General features: G+C 38.1%; 1 protein-coding gene across 6 annotated transcripts in view; it reads right to left on the reverse strand.

Moving 5' to 3' along the window:
• Window positions 1-21,811, reverse strand: part of ADAM23 (ADAM metallopeptidase domain 23) — a 157,094-nt gene that overhangs the window by 18,278 nt on the left and 117,005 nt on the right. For 5 of the 6 annotated variants that reach the window (XM_031451929.2, XM_010985461.3, XM_031451928.2 and 2 more), the window contains exons 16-24: window positions 20,823-20,894; window positions 20,107-20,196; window positions 18,843-18,923; window positions 13,754-13,804; window positions 12,999-13,062; window positions 11,673-11,778; window positions 8,455-8,574; window positions 6,737-6,905; window positions 4,638-4,749 (exon numbers count right to left, since the gene is read on the reverse strand). In XM_031451929.2, coding sequence (XP_031307789.2) covers window positions 4,638-4,749; window positions 6,737-6,905; window positions 8,455-8,574; window positions 11,673-11,778; window positions 12,999-13,062; window positions 13,754-13,804; window positions 18,843-18,923; window positions 20,107-20,196; window positions 20,823-20,894 — 865 coding nt within the window. Of the gene's footprint in view, window positions 1-3,080; window positions 3,193-4,637; window positions 4,750-6,736; window positions 6,906-8,454; window positions 8,575-11,672; window positions 11,779-12,998; window positions 13,063-13,753; window positions 13,805-18,842; window positions 18,924-20,106; window positions 20,197-20,822; window positions 20,895-21,811 lie in introns of all 6 variants that reach the window. The other variant, XR_004136804.2, reaches the window with a different exon arrangement.

Genomic DNA, 21,811 nt, shown 5'->3' on the forward strand with positions numbered 1-21,811 from the left:
AAAAAGGTGCAAAATTTCATCTGTATGATTCCAATGAACCAAAAGGGGGTATAATCCTGCACCCTTTAATACTTCAAAGGCAGGAGCCATCAAAGCCATCATTTGTACTCTATGGACCAAAGTTCTTTCTGCAGAGAATTTTTTTTTTGCTAAAATTTAAGATTAGAAATAAATACTAAATATACTCTTTATGCTTTAGAGTATAATATTAGCATGACAAACAGATATTTTATCTGGCCCTGTATTTCAATATTTAGACATACAATCAGATCTGCTTACTCTTTTTGATAAAATTTTAAAAATTAAGTTCATTTCTGGATACACTGGGATAAATGTCTCAAAGGATGAAAGCCAAATTATTTCATACAAGAATATTATTTCAGTCAGCTATGCTGTCAGTGAAAAAGTCATGGAGTTTTTCTGAACTCATATAAAATAAACTCACAGTTATCAAAAAAATTTTAAACTTAGCAAATCTTTAAGTTATTGACAAGGCCATTGGTAATGAGAAACATACCAAGGTGAATTACACGTGAACACAATTGTATATGATAATCATAACATCTCGTAATCATCTGAACTACAAAATCAAAGATTCGTGCACTTCAAAGGAAGTGTACAAAAAGAAATATGCAAAAGGTAAATGTAAACACTAAATATCACTCCTCAAGGTAGTAAGACTTAGAAATAATTGTTTTCAAGATGCTAAATGTTAATAATATAATACTTCCTTTGACAAGTAATGGATCAGCTAGTAAGCGTTATCATTACTTGGTTATTGTTTCACCCTTCCTACTTATTACTGTGCTACAGATACAGCGGAATAACTTAACACCCAGCTCTAACTCAGGCAGTGTGCAATAACGTGAAAAAACATGGGGCTTAAGATCCCGTGATCTATGTTTTGCTGTTGACTCGATGCCTAACTAGCCATTAACCCTGATAATGAAGTTAGGTTCCTTATTTGTAAAACAGTGGTTCTGAACTGAATTGCCACTAAGGCCTCTCTAGCTCTGATTTGGTGACTCTGGTCATGATGAAAGGGTCTGACTAAAGCTTTTGCCCTTACATGTATCAATGTTGATATGTTCCAGTTTCTCTCCTCCCTCCATAATGATGCTGTAAACCATCCAATGAGGAAAGTTCCATTGTATTCCACAATAAGCACCATGCAAAGATGCCTACACATCACAAAAATTACTGTTACTTGACATGGCTCTCCCTACAGCAGGTGGAAATTCTAGGTCTTTTAAACTGAGTTCAAACATATCCTACCCTTGTAGAACAAAACAAAGTAATTTGTTTCAGGGAGTTCAGTGGAAACAAGTCTGGAGAAGAAGGATCAGAAGAGTCTTTGTACGTAAAATAAATGACAATGGAGAAAACACAAAGGAAGTAATTTGTGATACAAAATCTTTTTTAAAAGATCCTTGCTTTGCCCATGTGGTTTTTGCTTTGAGAACCAATTTCTGGTCTTTTAATAATTTTGATTTGAGAATAGGAGCAAATAACCTAGCATGCTTTGAACAGTGGGTCGACAGTGGACAACTTCAGCGAGTGCAGAGTGCCTTCAATGGCAATACTTTCACGTGTGTCTTACATCCCTACCCAGATGGAGAGGTTGAACCTTTATTCTTCCAGAAACTTATAGTTCAAAGGAAAGAAATACCCAAAACACCCTGGTTCATTTCTGACTTCCTCAAATCAATGCAAACAGAGTCACAGAATTCCCCTTTATTTCTTTTTACTAATTTGATCTTGATCCAAGGGGATGCTGTTGGGTACAACTTATCTGTTATGGCCATGTTCATGTTTAACATTTTCATTTTGCTTCTTAAATTTTTTTCTTCTTAACAAGGAAGTACATTGAAATGAAATAAAACTAAGTATTTTCTGATGCCTGCTCACTGTATCTACACAGAAAAACCTTCACCTACAGTATGACAGGTCAGATCCTTGTGGGTGTTGCTCATTATATATGGCAAGCATTTAGGGAGGGTCCAAACACTGCGCTCAGTAAGGCACGTGCCAACCAGACCAATTCAAACATAAGAGGGAATGTACAGCAAGAAGTTATAGAGGAAAGCCTTGGCACCTCACACGGGTGCTGAACCTACAGTCAAGGAGGTACTGCTTGTTCCAATATTTTGAGTTCATTATCTGTTACTCTTCAGCAAGGCACTACAACAAATGGATACTGATAAACTGAAAATCAGCACCAACATGCGCCATTTTATTTCCTTTACGTATTCCCAAAGGGAAGGGGTGTGATGTTTATTGAGTGCCTACTATGTGCAAGGATGTGCTGACTTTTAAATAGTAGAGAATCAATAAATATTTGCTATCTGGACTGAAAAACAGAAGTAAAGTACATAGTGTCTCTCTTACCATCTTCCTTTAACCAGAATATCAAAATTAAAATTATAAAATCTACAGCAGAATGTTTAAATGTTTATTTCTGTCATTTCCCATTTTCCTGGTTTATTAACAGAGTTTTCTATAGAGGCTGGGAAGATATAAATAACCATTATAGATAGCTATTATTTAGTTGTTCTTAAATTGCTTGGCTTTTTTGGAAATCTGATAATTTACAATAATAACTATTCGTCATTTATATCACTTAATGGCTTTTTTCAAATGAATCAAGATTATTAGAGATTAAGGAGGATTTTAACAATTTTAGAACTGATGGGTAGGTTTACTCAAATGACTCTACCGTCTTCATTAAGAATAAAAAAAGAAAATATGCAACAGGAAAGAAATATACCAGAATGCTAATATTGATTACCTCTGAGTTATGAGATTGACTGAGTTTAGTCTTCTTTTTGACCTTTTCTGCACTTTCAAAATTTTCTACAAGAAACACGTATTATTTGAATGATCAAAGAAGTTACCTTTAGACAATAATGAAGAAAAGCACCACATTAAATGGGGAGAAAGCAAAACAAAAGGCAGCTGTGAGTATTCTCTTCTCCAGAACATAGCTGTTTGCTTTATGCCTCCAAGTAAGTTTCTAGGCATGCGTGAGTGAAGGAATGGTGACTAGATAAAATCAGACAATTAACAACCCCCTGCCCTACCTAATGCAAAAGGACATAGTCTAAGCCAATTGATTTCTGCTCCTCTGTTCAGTCATCTTTGCATATCACTCGAGGAAACAGCATCCAGATCTTTAAGGGAATCACAGACATGCTATGGAGAGAAAATTTGGAAAGAATGAATCTCTCCTTTTCTTGTCAGAACCTAAATCTTTTCTAAGTCTAAGTTCTGAAGGTAGATCTGAGAATTCTTTGTACTAGTTTTAAAGTAACAAAAGACTAAATGTAGAGGTGGCATTGGTTCCTTTTTAGAGATAGAAGGAGAACAGAAATAGACTGTGAGGGTGTGCTTGCAATTCTTATAGAATTTTAATATCATGGGCATATTAAGCAAATGCATGAAAAGTGTTTTAACACACACACCCACTCCTACTGAACATGACACATGCACGCGGATCAGCCTAAATCTCTTCAGGAACTGAGGTCTATGGCATTTCATATGCTTTCGAAGTCATAGTTTCCCATATGGACAATACTGCAGTTTGGAGAGTTTAAAGGAGCTTTCATCCAAAACTAAAGCAGATCAAAATGACACTATTTCTGTATGTATTTTTCCTACCTGCAGGAAAAAAGCATGATAGCTATTTATAAAATACTGTTAGCAGTACCATGAAAAAGAAGAACCTAATGTACAATGTCATTGGTGCACAGCATTCATTCCGGTAATATTTTGATTTCTCAGGCACAATGCTGTAGATGCTGTAATAAGCCTACTATAACTGATGTCTTTTCTAGATCTTTGAAAGTTATGTAAGGGTTTGGGAATGGGGAGAATAATGAGAAAGTGACTACCATATTCATGATGACACAGACTACATTACAACACGATGTAACAGAAGAAACTGGGCATTTGAGTCCTGTTCCCAGCTCTACCTCTGGTTTCCTGGGTAACCACAGTATGTCACCTGACCTCAGGGACGGAGAGTTCCCATTTACAAAATGACAGTGGTTCTAAATGACCACTAAGACTCTTTCTTATTCTAAAATTCTGATTTCTCTCCTTTTAATAGGTGATTAAAACAAAGGTCCAGACAGTTCATGCTTTCTTTAAAGAATTAAAGTTCTGTGAAGAATTTCAATTTCTTCCTAGTCAAAAGTATACTTAAACAGGACATGGAAGACTGCAACTTCCCTCCAGAAGGATTCAAGTATTGAGGAATGACCAGCGTCTCATGTCAGTGAAAAAGAATTTATCTATTTTAAAAACTGGCATAGCTTAGACAAACTATAAAACGATTAACATTTGTGATTGTGGAAAAAGAATGAGGTTTAAAAGAAAAAATGGAACTAGAAGAAAGGAAATTGGTATACTTACTTCTTCCAAATCTCAGTTCTAGACTAAAGGGTAATTCAAACATTTTTTTCAATGTCATGTACAAGAACCCTTAATTCTACAGTAATGTGAATCATACATTTTAATAGTGAAAAAAAATATTCTTGTGTGTCTCCTTTCAAATATATGAAGTTATTATATTGGCACCACTGGAAGAGTACCAATGAGTTCAGCCTACAAGGAATTGGAACCGAAATCGCACAAACCCTTGGGTCCTTCATCCTTCGGAGGGTGAAGGTTCCTAACTGGATCTCGGATACTGCAGTCTGTGCCCGCCCAGGTGAAATCACAGATGCACGTGGCTTCGTTACTACACACCTGTGAAGGACAAAGAACAGAGATGGGGCATTTTCACTGCACTTGGTAGAATAATGGTAATAAACACAAGAGACACAGGACAGGATAGAGGCTTTAAAAACCATTTGGAACTTTTAAAGTCTCCCATGGTTTTGAATATTAGACAAGGGGAAACAATGTATAGATCCAACAGTTCAATGATTTTTTTTCAGTTAATTATAGAAAAATAAAGATTAAGAGGAAGAAATTTTAAATTAAATATTAACTAGTCACATTGACATTAAGTACGCAAGTGTCTGACAATGTAGTTTTTTCAGAGGTAATTGTTTCTAGAAACATAATTTAGAAACATATATGTTTAATTCAAGAAATTGACAGATACTGGGCTTAAGGGGCACGGCCAGAGATTAAATACCAGGAGACATACATCACCAATGCATTGCATTACCTCATCATGTCCACACAAAATATTAGGTGGCACCTTCCCAGCCAAACAAGCACCGCTCCCACCTTGCCTGCCTGCCTGTGATATCACCTCCCTCTCAGTCAGCCAGACTGAGGACACCCTAGAATGATCTCTGTCCCTCTCCCTTCCTCTGGGGACCAAGCAGCATTCTGGAATGGGCATATAATTTAGATGAAATACATAACCATCCATAAACTGGAGACAGAGTGGTTTAAATCCTCCTCTGCCTATGAAATACATTCAGAGACATTATTGAGAGATGATAAAATCGAATTCAAGCTTATTGGTATAAGATGCTTTTTAATCTGAAATGACATAATACCATGATTATTACTAACAAGGCTGGATATGACCTTTATTCAACAAGATGAAAAAGTGGCAGGGGTAGCGGAGAACCCAGGATCTTTTTATGTGTTAGGTCTTAGAATGCTTTCAGAGTAGTAACGAAGTAACTGAGTGGTCTGCCCAGTGCTTTTATTTTAATGTAACAATTACTGAACATTTACTGTGTACTAGGTACCTAGCTCAGTGCTTTGTGTATAGCATCTCGTTTAATCCTCACACTAGCACCCTGGTGGCTGAGAGAGCTTAAGTGACTTGCCCAAAGTCACTGAGAAAGCAAGAAGGAGAACCAGGATTCAAATTCAGGATTCTTTCTAGCCACAAAAGCCATGTTCTTGGTCACTAGACTATAGTGCCTCCCTGTGAGCCCATGACTTCAACAAAACCTGAAACAAGAGTCACTGGGCTTTTAGGTCTTAACAGTCATAAGCTTCTTAGGTCTTTCTACCTTGTTCTGTGACATAGCACATGTTTAGCTGTCTATGTTTTGGATTATTTCTACCTCCATTGTGGCATCTTCCTTTTATATTATCACTCCGAGTTTCTCCATGTCTCTTTTTTCCATATCTGAAGCCTGCATACATTTTGAAATATCTTTCTTATCCTAGACCCAATTTAATTATTCAAATGTGCTTTTTGATATTAAACTTCAGTTTGCCAGGAGGTATGTGCCCAAATATTTTGTGCATAGAATTAAAGATACACGAGGTGTGGGTAGAGAGCACATCTTCTCTTTGGCTGGCAGTGGTCCAAGCATAACCATACAACTTTAAACATGTAAATTATATCAGTGATCCAACCTCTAATCTAGCGTGATCTTGCACACACAGAGGCTCAATATGCCAAAAGGGAACTACTGAGAGAGTGTAAACTACTGTGAATGATGTAAAGTCGTCACATGGGGTCCACAGTTTCTTTAGGAATTGTTATCAATTTTCTTCCAACTCCTTGGGTGCCAAGCTATCTCTAAAGAAGGCGGTGAACACAAATAGCCAGTGATAAAATAAACAACAAAAATAAAAACCATATCAACACATACAGGTGTACAGATAAGGGTACTAAGGAAATAACCATAGTTAAGTGCATAGATGCTGACAACAGCGACAGAAAGAGAATGGCTAGGAGTAGAAGTCTAACCACTGTGAACTTGGAGGATGCCAGACAATGAAGATTTGAGCTGGACCACTCATGACCACTTACCCCATGGCCTGAACAGACTTTACCCTTGGAATCGAGTGGGCAGCTGCTCATATTTAGGGCCTGAATCTGTAGGCACTTCCGATCTAAACACATCATAGACGGGCCACATGGTGTTCCATCTTCCACATAGCCCACATCTGTATCATCGTCTAAAACCACATGAGCACCACTAAAGGGGAAAGACAGTCGTACAACCATTAGTACCACACCTAGAAATATCCCATCAACATGAATAGAGGTTGCCAGTGGACATGATTTCTCCTATCATTTCTCCAATTTTCCTTTCACCTTTTCCTCACCTCCCCTTAATACAAGAGCATGACAAAAGAAACTTTCACTATTATTATTACTGTGCTTCATCAAAAAAAAAAAAAAAAAAGGTCATTTGCACAAAGTCTTTTCTAAATCTTCACTTATTTCCAAGACCAACATTACAAGGAGAGAGGTGTGTATAAGAACAAGAGAAGCAATCTTAGCATTAGTTCTCCAAGACTTTCACATGTGTCATGATACAAAAAGGCAGGTGTTGAGCATAAATAGCAAATGAAAATATTTTGAAAATTATTAGTATTACTTTAGAGGACTTGGGCTATTCATGAATGAAAAAAATAAGCCAGGTCCTCTATTGATATTTACTTCTAAAATTTCAAAGTTAAGGACAACTTGAATTTGAATAATAATTAATATTATAATTACTAATTAAGTAACTTGCTGAATATTTTTAAATATACTAGCTTAGAATATAATAATATAATTTAACAAGACTGTTATATGCAAAGATGTGTGAAAACGTACACATTCAAAGGAAGCTTCTGTGCATCCAAGTAACTAGATTTGTAGACTATAAATTCATTCTAGGAAGAATTTAATTTTCTTAGACTCTATTAGAATTGCCTTTAGAATCATTTGAAAGACAGGAAAACCAGCAACCATTTGACCACGACAGCATTATCAATTTGATTACCCAATCAATTTACTAAATTTTATTCAAAATTACTTTTGGATGTTTCCAAATCTTACATTCACTTATACAAGATTAAGGTTTGCTATTCTGGGAATACTAAGGATAAAGGTTGCGGACCCTGAAGGCAATTGTGTAGGGGGATTCCCTGAAGTGTTCTGGGTAACAAGTTATCATTTGAATGAAAGCACAGCATCTTAGAATCATGACTACTTTAAGAGAGAAATCTTTATTTAAAATATAGTATGACTCCCGGTGATTAAAAAAAAGCCTCATTATCTTCTGTGCCTTGTACCCATAGATATTTGGGTATCAAATGTTTGACTACAGCTGTAAGTAATATTTTATTATATATTTTCTACATGTGATTATTAATTAAGATGTCTTCTAAACCAGACACATGCTACATAGAGTAGAGCTTAAATTCTTTATCTTTTATCACAAAAAAAAAAAAACACACACACACACACACACAGTGTTCAAATAGTGACATATTTCAATGCTCAGAACTTTAGTCATGGATCAAAATAAATACCATAAAATTCTACTCTTAAGATTATAATTACAAGAAATGCCTCACTACTAATAATTTTTGAGCAAATGTAAATTGCAAATTAACATAACTTTGTTTTTTAAATGACTCTCAAAATGCAAGGTAATAATAAAATCTAAGTTGCCGTTTCTATTATGAAAAATAGAAACATTTCTCTCGATTTTTCTAAATTTGTAAATTCTCATGATTCGTTTAATATGTTACCTGCAGTCAATCACCCGGCCTTGGTGGTAGAAAGAAGTTGGGATGATTTCACCCTGAAGTTGACCAATACGTGGAGCTCGAGTAAGATTGGTACAGAGTAAAAATCCACAGAACACATCACTGAACATGTTAAAAAAAAAAAAAAAGAACAAGACAGGAGGAATCAAAATGAAGAAAATCAAAACTATTTGGTCCACACATGTTTAAAAATGGGAACTATTTCCCTTCCTTCTAAATAAAACCTTTTGTTCAGAAATCGTTGGTAGGTGAGGATCCCCTGCTTTGCTAACAGGATCACAGTTTATTTGGGGTAGCGAAATGCCGAGCCCTGAGAGATGGCTCGTGACTGGAGTCTGAGCTCATCATGGCTCCCCCTTTCCTTACGTCCACTTTCCTAGCCATCCCTCCTTCTCACCCTCCTGGAGCTAAGAGTGGTCCCTGGGTGTTGAGATGTGAAGACAAGTCAGCTCAGGAGCTGCTGGGGAGAGTTCTGCACTCTGGATAAAAGGTTAGAGCCCGACAGAGAGAAGACCTTTTGCTCCACCCCTTGCTTCCCGTCTTTGCATATAGAGCTTTTGTATTCTCTTGCAATCAAATCCTGAATGCAAACATAAAGATACAAATTGAACATGCTAATAAGCATTACAGAAAAGAGGGGCAGAGATCACCTGGGTCCTCGGCAACATTGTTAAGCGACTCACTCACCACCAGGGCACCGACCTCTAGCGTTTTTGTTAAGTAAACAATGAACTCCTAAAAAGTGTGCAAAACATTGAAGTGGCACATCACAAAAAAGGAAATCCATTGTCCAATAAACACATGAAAATGTACTAAATTCTACTTGTAATTGGGGTAATGCAAATTAAAACCACAATAATAGAGCAGTTCACACACAGCAGGATAGATAAAAGTAAAATGTGTGGTAACAGAGTGTTGGTGAGAATGCAGTACAACAAAACTCTCATATATATTATGAGAATATGTATATAGATATATATCCATGGTAGGTTTACTAGTACAGCCATTTTAGAAAACAGTGTCACATCACCTGGTGGCACTGAAAATATACATCCCCTATGACTTTGCAATTTTTCTTCCAGATAAGGCCTTAGAAAATGTGTACAAATGTGGACTAAGTTACATGTACACGAATGGTCACAGCAGCAGGGTTCCTAATAGCCAAAGCATGGAAACGATCCAAATGCCCATCAACGACCTGGAGACCATCATACTAAGTGAAATAAGCCAGAAAGGGAAAGAAAAATACCGTATGATATCACTTATATGTGGAATCTAAAAAAAAATGACACAAATGAACTTACTTACAAAATAAAACAGACTCAGAGACATAGAAAACAAACTTGTGGTTACCAGGGGGTAAGTGAGGGGCATAGGGATAAATTAGGAGTTTGGGATTTGCAGATACTAACTACTATATATAAAGTAGATAAGCAACAATGTCCTACTGTACAGCACAGGGAACAATATTTAGTATCTTGTAACAGCCTATAATGAAAAGAATATGAAAAGGAATAAATATATACATATATATAACTGAATTACTATGCTGTACACCAGAAACTAACACAACATTGTAAATCAACTACACTTCAATAAAATAAATGTCCAGCAACACAGAATGGAGAAACAAATTATGGTATATAAATATGAATGAAAATACAATAAATGAACAATAAATATGAACAGACAACTACACACACCATGGAAAACTCTTAAAATGATGAACTTAAGAAGCAAAATACAAAATAATACATGAAATATGATTCCTTTTATATAAAGTTACTGAAACTTTAGGCAAAATACACTGTTTAGGGCTGAAAACTTAGGCAGTAAATCTCTAAAGAAAAGCAAGGAAGTGGTTGTCATCGCAATCGGGATGACGGTACCTCCAGGAGACAGAAGACGGCACTGTGAGGGGGAGGAATACCTTTCTGGGAGGCCGCTATGTTCTATTTGTTGACCTGGTAGGGGTTACATGAGACTTCACTCCGGAATTATTTGGCAAAATATGTATTTGTGTATAAATCACTTTTTTGTTTCTATGTCATGTTTCCCAGTTTCTGAGGTTTAAAAAACATGCATTTATTTTCCTTAACTCATTAGTGGTTGGTTATTCTATTACCAGATCTTCAAAAGCTATCTTCTGTAATGATCTAAGCCAGCGCCTCCCATCTTTCTGAAGTCACAGAGAAATGATCAGATTTATCTATGACACTGACTTAATGACTGGAGTTAATTAAATCCAGAGGCATCCAACCCCATGGATTTTGACTATTTTAGGTGCCCCACTTTCTCCCTGGCACCTCAAGGACTGAACATCTCAGAACATCTATACCTCACTCATGAGACATCAGATGGGAAGCTCTGCTGTGTTATTTTGGTTTAATTTTAAAGAAGTCAAAGATTTGTTGCCTCCCAAGGCCTCATCCACCATCAAAGACTACACAGAATTGCAAAGTTCCATAAAGTACAACATCAAAGGCCATTAACTAGAGAAATAAAACTTCCCTTAAGTCCTTGCTCCACTTTAAAAACTTTGGCTCATCACTTAATGGTCCTATAGATCTGAGTCATTGAATTAACCTTAACAAACTATTAAAGCACAATTTTAACTTTCCTGAACAAATCAAGGGAAAATATTACCAGTGTGTTCCAAAAGTACACAGATGCCTGAGTGAAGATACCTCCAATATATTCTCACATATTTCTAGAAGGGGGAAAACAATCTCTAATATAGACACTAGATGTTTGTTACATTAGAGAAATAATCAAATAGATATTATTTCACTTTAAATGGTTCCCAAAATATATACAGTCTGCATATTTTGTTCATAGAACTCTATGTGTATTAGTACACTCATAGGCCTTTTCTGCTAGCCAAAGTCAAAAATTAAAACACACTATTAATTTAAAATGCCTTGGCAAAGTCTCTCTTCAAAACAAGCTTCAGGTAACGTTCAGCATGTGAGAACGTTCCTGAGTTTTATAGAAATGGTGAGAATCTGTGTCAGAGAAACAGTTTAGTTCATAGCCATCTGCCTCCAGCTATGCTAACCTGGTTTTCAAATCCATACTTTAAAATGTCAGGTAGTCAAACACGTATTAAAAAAAAACAGTAATATTTATTTCATGCTCATTCTGTGTTTGAACCAGGGACCCCCAGTCCGCCTGCTCTGGCCCCAGAGCTGACCACTCACTGTTTGCTGCACTGGATCCATCGGTCCCCGTCCCTCCCGCAGTTGCCTTTCTCGGTGCCTTCTGTATTCAGCTTTTCATAACAGAATTTGTCAGATCCTGAAGCCTCTTTTGGAGAGGAGCAAGAAAAGAAAATTAATCTTAGTTCTCTGTGTTACCCTTAACCAGTCATGTGCCAGTGAATATTTTAACAACTGGTTCTCCAGAAAAAGGGGAAAAAAATTCCTGATGTGTGGCATTTGCCAGTTTCCACGGTGTAACACATAGCTAATTGCAAACTACGAACGCGATGTTGACTGGACTCTAAAATTTCTGAAAATTTAACAAATGGACTTTGAAAGCTAATTCAAGACAGCTCCAATATACCACTCTTTTTAGCTTGGGAGACATTTATTTCCAATGTTGGTGGGTTTGAGGGTGGGACGTGGGATTAATCAGGTTTTAGTGAAGTGACATACAGAAAACTAATAAACATGCTTAATTCTGCTTTCTATGTACCAGGAAGCGTTACAAAGTCTTAGCTCACTGAGATTTTCTGTTGGCACATGAATTTTGATATTTAAACCTTTTTAAAAGACAAATATGCCTCTATTATCTTTCCCTTGTCAAAACTGAAGCACTGGAAGTAAATCTTTCAGTTAAATGATGTTTTCCAAACACTGAAATCACTTGTGCATGGGTCTCCTAATCGCCTTCAGTGTGCTGTGGGGTGACCCAGCCCCTGCCAGTGAGGCAGAACCAACTATTTCTCTGTCTTCTGGTCTGGCCCTGGTGACCCGAAGTTCACTGGCGAGGCACCGCGGACGTCAGGAAGAGACCACGTACTAACATGGAGAGGAGGTACTGAGCGCCTGACCGTGTACTCAAATCTCTGTCTGCATCTCAGGGAGTACTTGTGTTTCTTCACTTCAAACTGAGATAAATCAATTACAGGTTTGGAAAAAAAAAAAAAAGGGTCTGGCAATTCCCTGGGGTAAAAGAACAGGAAGCTAACTTGAGGGGCGAATGTTAAATCCAAAGTACAAAGAAAATCACCCCAGTGGCTGAGTAACCAGCAGACCACTGCAGTCAACCCAACCTCTGCAAGTGGATGTAACAGCCCTTCTCTCACAGCCTCAGTCACAGGACGACACTGATGACGAGTCCACCACATCAGCATGTGTTTGCTGTGGTTTTGTGACTAAGATTCACTGTTCTCTTCAGCCTTTTCTGAATTAAAAAATAAAAAAAATCACCCCAAGCTGTACATCTCTGTCAGCAAGACTGGCAGCAGAGACTAATGTTAAGAGAAGCCTGTGTGTGAGCAGCAAGCAGGAAGAATGACCTACTTGTCCCCCAGATGTACTGACACTGGTTGTCCCGGGTCTTGCACTCCCCGTTGTAGCAGCGGCCCTGGGGACAGAACACACGCTATGAGGCCCACCGAGCCAGTTCCCTTTCTGCCCAGATTCTCACTGCAAGGTCCCCTCTTCATTGCTTTAGGCAAGGTTTGTTTTCTTTTTCATTCAGTTCCCTAATATTTTCACAGTGAAAATTAGCATCACAAACATCTTAAGAGAATCAGACGAGTAACAACCAGAACTGGAAACACAGATCTCATAATACGGCTCTTTAACTCCAAACTACTCATCTAAATTTTTAAATCTTATGGAAAACAAAAATTGCTACATTTCTTTGGGTGCTACCAAAATGATTTTTAGGTTCACTTGCATGTGAATGGTTAGGTTATAACATGGCTTCAGGGAAAAAAAAACAACCACATGACAACAGATTGCCATATTTTCCGGTAACAGGCAGGCTGAAATGATTAAAGATGGTCACAGCTCAATAAATTAGATTCCTAATTCTTCAGCCATTGCATTTTCTTCCTCACCCTCAATCTGGGCAGTTTGTCACCAGAGACAAATACAATATGTATAGTATTTTATACCATATGAAGCAACTCTGAATTACACCACTGCAATAATTTACTGTTGTTTGAGTTGCAATTTCCCGTCAAAATTACAGTTATCAAAAAGAAAAAAAAAACAACTTGAAAACTAATCTTTTAAAAATCACATTTAAAATCTATAGCCCAGCATACCTGATTTTGATTGCATGCATATCCATCTTGTTTATGAAGATTTGGTGGGCACTGAAAAATATAATCTTTTTAATTAATGTTCAGAATAAGTACCTTCAAATTATGTACATAATATATTAAAATGCAAGCATAGTGAATATATCATTAGGAAAACATGAGTAACTCCTTAAGTAGGTTATCCAAATTCATTTTCCAATTATTGGTAAAAATAAATCAATTAGGTCCATGCAGTGGGTGCTTTTTTATGTTTTTTCTGTTTTCCATGAGAGGGACTAGAAAAATACATTCACTTGCGTATGGTGGAGTTAAAAGTAGAAGGGATTAAAGTGGACAATAAAGGGAATGAATCAACTTGTTTCGTAGGCGTGGACACACTCAGGAACTAATTTACAAGACCTCGCTCAGCTCTGTGAAAATGTCACATCTCCACGTGACACCCATGCCACTCAGCTCTGGGCCACATTACTGAGAAAGAAGAAACACCCTGCCTTTCAACTCAGTGTAAGTGCTGTATCTCCATTACACTTCTGACCTCTCGAACTGCAGACTTGTTACCAGAACAATCGTGATGTGACGGTTATTTCTTTTTCAGGTCTAGTTGTCAAACCATTTTTTTAAAGTACACTTTGTTTTCCCTCAATGTTACCGTAAATAAATTAAAGTTTTACTCTGTATATTTTACTCACCACATTTAAGAGAGAAAAAAAAAAAAAAAAAAAGCTCAAGTCAAAGGCTCTGCTACAGTGTTCAAAGCAAATATGGAAAAGGGGCAAAAACGCATGGGTGTGGCAAGTGAACAAGAAACACGGCAATAGCCACCAAGGTCCTCCCTCCATTTTCACCTTCTCAGTAAATGAGAGTTCCATTCTTTCCACTGTTCAGGTCCAAAACCATGGAGTCAGCCTGTGTTTCTCTCTTTTTCTCACACTCTCCTTCTAGTCTATCAAATCCTGTTAGCTCTACCTTCAAAATACCATCACAGTCTGACCACTTTCCTTGCTCTCCGCTGCAAACGCCTGGTCCACCCCAGCACCATCTCTCTCCTGGATTACGCCTTCCCCCAGCCTCCTCGTAGTCTGTACTGCTACCAGACTGTCCCTTTAAAAACCTAAACCACAGCATGTTGCTCCTCTGCTCACTGGCTTCCCGGTTTACTCACTGGCCTTTAAGCTCACCATGATCCACTCCGATACCGCCCCCGCCATCAGCTCTCCGACCTCATCCCTACTTACTGCCATAAATATTTGACTCTACAGAAACCTTCAGGCAGGCCGCCACCTCACAACTATATCTTTGCTCTTCCTCCAAACTTCCCCCCAGATTTCTGCCTGGCTTGCTCTCATTTTTTTTTTTTTTTTTCAGGACTGTTCAACCATCAGCATCTCAGAGAAGGCTTCTCTAACCATGTTCTTCAAAACGGTGACCCACTCCCCTATGCTGGCATTCTCTGTTCCCCGTTTCTTGGTTTTTTCCTTCTCCTTAATACTTAACTCCAACCTAGGATTCGTATATTGTACGTATTTGTTTCTTGTCACCATCCTCTTGCGAGCTCCGTGCAGGCAGGGATTTTCTGTCCCTGCTGCCTCCCAAGTATCTGGAACAAAACTGGGCTCAGTTATTGAGAAGGTGCTCAGGGACTATTGACTGCCAAGAAAATAAATAAATGACCCACGTAGATACAATTAAGTTATTCTATCCGGCAACATCAAGCTGTGCATCAAGTTCGCTACAGAAAGGTAACAGAACTATCTTAGAATTGCTAAGAAGCAGGAACTTACTGAGGAACGGGCTGAGATACACGGCTCTGGTTCTACATCTCTCTAAAGAACAACTGACTCTCATGTCCGCTTTCATTACGACAGCTTTTCATTCACCCTGATGGTGACGACTCAAAGGATATCTATTCACAGGGTGTTATTTATCAGCATGCAAACTCAGCAGACTGGGCCAACTACCCAAAAACTTCCATCCAAACCCACTCAAAAAACACCATCATCATCTTATTTATCAACTAACAATAATTACTCACTCCAAGATGAACACAACCACACTGAACAAAATGCAAAATGAACGTTGCTACTAGCATAGGCACATCAGTGTCTAAAATTAATTTGTCAGATTTGACTTCTGTGATGTTTCAATAGGAAAAACTAGTAGACTTCTTTACTAACAACAACAACAAAAAGCTCTTACTGTAAACTGTCAGAGCTACATGGAAGAAGACTTCTAATCAATTATTTTTTAGTTTAGGCTAATAAAAGCCAGTTGCTTATCACTCAAATGTTTAATAAGGGAAATTAGGGGATGTCTTATGTTCTCTGGAGACATTTAAAACAGAAGAACCATGAATCTGTGTACTTTATTCTGCCTGTGAGCAGAGCTCTGGATTCAGTCTCTAAATGCCATTTGAGCCCCCAGTTGTATGCTGTGCAGGAAGGTCAAACTGAGGTGGGCTTCCACAGTGCGACAGCCTTCAACCGTGCTCATTTTAAGTTAGGTTATGCTCCCATTTTGGTGACATATTTCATAGTGCTAACAAAACATATTTCCTACACCTTTCAAAAATACCTTAATTAGATCATCCAGTATTGTCTGCCCAGGATTTCTCTCAATTACACAGGTATTATTTATTCTGTTATAAATTGTGAAAGTAAAAAGCAGTTCAGAGGCATCAGGAAATGCTAATATCAAAATTAAGCAAAAACATACTATGCAATAAAAGAGATAAAGTCATAACATGGCCAATGATACTGATTTGCAAGGTTGCAGAGACTCTCAGAGATCCCATTTTCTTAATCATTATTAGTATCAATTATATTCAACATTCACTGCCTCTTACAAAGCAGAACAGTTTGGGGGTGGGGTTAACTCCTTCTCCTCCATTTACTGATTTTAGGTTCATTCTGGTCATACGAGGAAATTATTACTAAAGGAACATGCTAATCTAACAGGCCACTGGGAATTAAACAGTACAGTTTCCACCTTGGGCACATGATATAAAAAGAAACTTTTTAAAATTCAGACAATAGAATATTAGGTTGAATACAGAGCCCTCACTATAAAAACCTTATTTCCAGCGAAGTCTGTGGCAATTCAGGCATTAAAGGTTGAAATGGAAAAATCTATACTAAAAAAACTGAATATACAGACTCAACACCATACACGATGGTTGCATTATTCTACAAAATCAAAAATATAACTCAGTGAAACAGTATATCAGCAATGTCAGTACACTTGACACAAAACAAAGAATTCACAATTCTTACATTCTGCACCTATAATATTTAAAAAATCAAAGAAATGTATTTACATGTTTATATGTAAGAACAGATATGCATAAAAATCACCAAAGAATAGCCTGAACATATTTCACTGTACCACATTGTATGCACCATATCTACTTGAATTGAGCTTCAGATGATATATATCAAAAACTTTCAAAAAGGTTGATTAGGTTGTTTTTCTCTCTTCATGTTTCCTTGCAGGGAGGGGAACTCAGGGTAACTCCAGTTACGCTCTGCTCCTGTACTCACTTCTCCAGGCAGGTAGAGAGATGGTTAGTTGATTGATTGACTAGCTGATGAACTTGAGAAGAATAACCTGACATCCTGGCTCCATTCTGTCCTCCTTCTCTTGTCCACTCACATAACTCATCCCGTCTCTACTGCTCCTCCATGGCATTCAAGGCAAGGGCCACCTCTGCAAGGAGAGGTATTCCAGACCCAATTCTGTCAATAACCTGTTGCTGCAGCCTGAATCTGGGATCTATAAAGAGGCCCATTTAGCCCTCACACTAAGCTATGGCTTTCAACGTGGCTATCTGCAATAACAAGAATAATATTTTGGCCTCAACCGTACTCTACTGGGAGCCCCTCATAAACCACAATACCTGGCAATCGGTAATTCCACTCCTGAGAACTTATCCTTAAGGAGCTAACCCCAAACAAGAAACCCTCTTAAATGTGCACAAAGATGTTCATGGCCATAATTATAATAATGAAATACTGCCAACAATCTAAATATCCACCACTGGGTATAGAAGTGACCAGTAAATCCACCTGACAGACTTCCATGCAACTGTAAAGAGGATATTTATAAAAACAGTATAACAGTATGGGGGAAACGCTCTGGAAGTAACGTCAGAATAAAAATGAAGGTAGGATGAAGTCGACAATTCTCAGCAAGTCCCAACTCAACCTGCCTGATTCCTGACTTCCTCTCTGGACTGTCGTCACTACGACCCCCAGCTATCCCTGCTTTCATTCCATCTCTTGAAGAAGCCATGCTTCCGTACTCACTGGGTTTTTGTTCACATATTTGCCATTCTCCACCCAGCAGAACACACACGCCATGAGAGCTGGGACTTGTCCATCCCGATTCCTCCCCATCCCAACGTCCACAGCAGTGCTTGTCACAGAGCAGGGGCTCCACAAATGTGCATTTGAATGACAAATAAAGACTTAGAACAACACGATATTAATGTTTAAAAACATAAAAATTTTATCAAGAAGGAATGCATGCCAGAAGGCAACCTTAATTTTAACGTGATCATTTTAGCGTGAAGAAGATCACACCAAAGCATGTGGCCGTGAAGCCAGGGCTCCGTAAGTGGGACGAGATGGGGACAGAGCAGAGAAAGGGGAATTCTGCCCCCAACCCCAGTTCAACCACAGCAGTGCTACTCTTCCCAGCTCTCCACATGGGGCTTCCATCCCAACCTCTATTAAAAGAAAGGGTCTTGTGGTTTTAAAACAGCTGAAAATTGTACTATGAGTGTTTTAGCAGTGTGAGCGTCCTGTTTTAGGTGTGGGCATCAGGAAAGAAAAAGAAATTAGTTGGATATAAACGATATAAAGGGAACTAATTATGACAGGGAGATTTGAAAGAAAAGAGATTTTTAGGTGCCAAAAACCACAATACACGTTCCTAAAATAAAGGCATGGTGGAGAGCTAAAAATTACCAGAAAACAAAGCAAAACAAAATAAAAAACAAGGAACCGAATTATATTCACACATGTAATCCAAACTGAAAGCTTTAAAATAGGTATTTGTAAGTCAGATGTATTACCTAAAACTCAGTGTGCCATACCTGGCCGGAGTCTCCTGTGCAATATTCGGTGATATCACACCCATTCACAGCATCCCGACATTCATACCCTCGTGGTTGAAACTGCAAATTAAAACTCAATATTAGGAACTAGTATGAATTAACATTTCAAAGAGTTAACATTCTCATAGTCACCAACAACCATGACACCCTCTCACAGCCAGCACCAAACTCTTTTTGTGAATTAGCAAGATAGTTCCAGAATAGAGACAATGCCCAAATACCACTCTCTGTAGTAACCGTGAATCATTAACCAAGGCATTAAATGTTCAGATTTCAAAATCCACCATCTCAGAGTATTATTTTTGGAAATCAGTGTAATGGCAATTACGTAAAAAAGAAACACTGGGGTGGCTTAAGGCAAAAGAGCAAATCAGTAAAATATAAACATTTAGGCTCTCTCTGAAGACTGATATGCACACTCAACCTGCACTAATTTACCTATTAGCTTGGATACTAGCCTAGCTTTAGCTAAATACACACAATCTGATTTCACTTAATTCATACGAATTCCCTTCAGTGCTGCCAAAGAATGTCTGGAAAATAACTGGGTCTCTAAAGATGGAAGCAGCTATGTGTACACACATGCACAAGTTGTGCACCTACACATATACATACATACATACATTACTTCTTTATCTACCTTTCTTGCCTTTACAAGGGATTTTAAAAATTAAATGTGAAAATATGAGCACCAGGTTTTATGCTCAGGGTCTAAAATAAATTCGGGTGAGTTTTAAAGAAAAATGTTATAAGTAGGGCATATAATGAAAAAGACCATAAGAATTGCACCTTCCCTTACACAAAAAAGCACTGAATTCCTTAACCTGAGATATCTGGTTTTCTTTAATTAACAGTTATCTTTTGATGTTCCAACTACCTGGTCTTAGTTGCAAAAACTCATGTATCCTGGCTTCTACCTTGCCACCTCGGAGCAGTCCCTCAGGGTGATCTGAGAGGCTGTCATCCCAGGCTTAAGTCCTCAGAAATATCCACCGAATAAAACGTAACTCTCAGCTTTTAGGCTGTGCATTTTATCTCAGTTGACAATGGTTGGTAGTGAATCGTAGTAATGATCACTGTTAAAATCCACAGAATTTGGGCCGATTTCTTGATTAAAGTTGCCAGGATACTATGCAAAGGGTCAAGCAAATTCATGACAAGTTATAAAAATGATCCATGTATGCCTTGCGATATTCCGCTAATATGTCAATGAAAAGAAAGACGGAACTGCCAGAGAACTCACGAGGCAGGAGGTATTGTTACAGCAGGGCCCGTCACTGCAGTGGGCCCCGTTGGAGAGCGAGCACTTCTTACAGCACAGTCCATAGCATTCCTGGAGAAAACACTTCAGTGAGTTAAGTAGGAAACCCATCTGCTGGTCATTCAACAGTCCCTCCATGTATGACTCAGCATAACCCACATGAGGAGGTTTAATAGTAAGCAAATATTTTAGGATAAGAGTTAATCACTTTAAGCACTGACAGAGTCCTTCCTGCTATGCTTCTCAGCAAAGTATGATCTCAGAAAAGGCTTCTCTACCAAGACGCAAACTTAATTTTTAGCAGGCGCCCTATCCTCAGTTAGGTATATTACAGTCTTAATACTCAATCTAGTTTTACAAAGACAAAAATAATATACAACACAGAAAGAATTTTCATGATTTCATAAAACTTGTCCAGGATGAATATGAACTATGAATTTTTAAGAGATAGGGAAGTTGATTAGAAGAATCCATTAGGTCTTTTCAGACAGGGCCATAAAGACGTAATTAATTCTACCGTGTCTGAGCTAGGATTAAGTGTTGATGACAGAGCTCAGAAATAAAGGCAGTAAGACCACAGTGAATGACACTGCAGGCTTCTCACTAACGCCATACTTGTTTGCTCAGGTTAGAATCCACAGAATTTGGGTAGATTTATTGATTAACGTTGCCAGGTAGAAAAGACCTCTTATACCTACCACATGGATTCCACAATCGCATTCCTCCCCAGCTTCTACATATCCATTTCCACATTCTGTGGGCTCAAACAGCTGAAAGGGATTAGAAAGATAAAGTGAGAGTATTTTAATTTATCACAGAAAATCAACACACCAGTCAGGCTACATACCCAGCCCTATAATCAGCTATCACGTGATACCCTTCTACGATGGGTTGTTATGGCCTCTTACAAATACATGTGTGAGAAACACTGTTCATTTATTAATAACACTTCTAAAGAACCGATTTTAAATGGGGTAATAGTTCTTGGAGGAGTCCCTGGTGGTGGGCTCCAGAGATGACCTCTACCATTAGAGTTACTTTTTATAGAGATAAGCTGTCAAGAGGAATAGATCACTTTTCATATTAGCTAATGGAGCTAAAATGCATTGCTAATAAGGCTCACAGATACCTAATTTGCTGATTTATATCTAAGCAGCTGAGAAGATACAAAAACTGTCAAAAAGATAAAAATGCTTCAGTCACAGCTGAATGTGATATACAGCATCAAATAAATGCAAATAAACTTAGGGGGAAAATGATGCTGGAAATCTATGCCCATCATTCTCATTGAAAAGAAATTGGCACTGTCTGAAGCATATTAAGTAAATGTGGAGACTTACACATAGAGATGTATAGAGATATCTCAGTCATTCCTGGAGTAATAGAAGAGTCAAATTTCTAGAATAATCCACCTTACTGGTGCTATGAACTTGCTGGCCAAATAAACTACATTACAGAACAATTGTTGAGGCAGCTGATTATTTATAAGAAATATTTCTATTTCCCATCACCTGGGGCAAGACTTCTCTGTGTATGTCCATAACACTTAGGTAGAGGCTGGACCGGGACATCCCCGCCCAGAAGCTCAGAGCCATGTATATGAGAGGCAGAAAGAGGCTCCTCTCCCAGCAGCAGCACACACCCACGGAAGGGCTGCCCTCCACTGAGTCTGCCCCAGAAAGAGCTG

Source organism: Camelus dromedarius, chromosome 4, assembly GCF_036321535.1.
Source record: "Camelus dromedarius isolate mCamDro1 chromosome 4, mCamDro1.pat, whole genome shotgun sequence".
Classification (NCBI taxonomy): Eukaryota; Metazoa; Chordata; class Mammalia; order Artiodactyla; family Camelidae; genus Camelus; species Camelus dromedarius.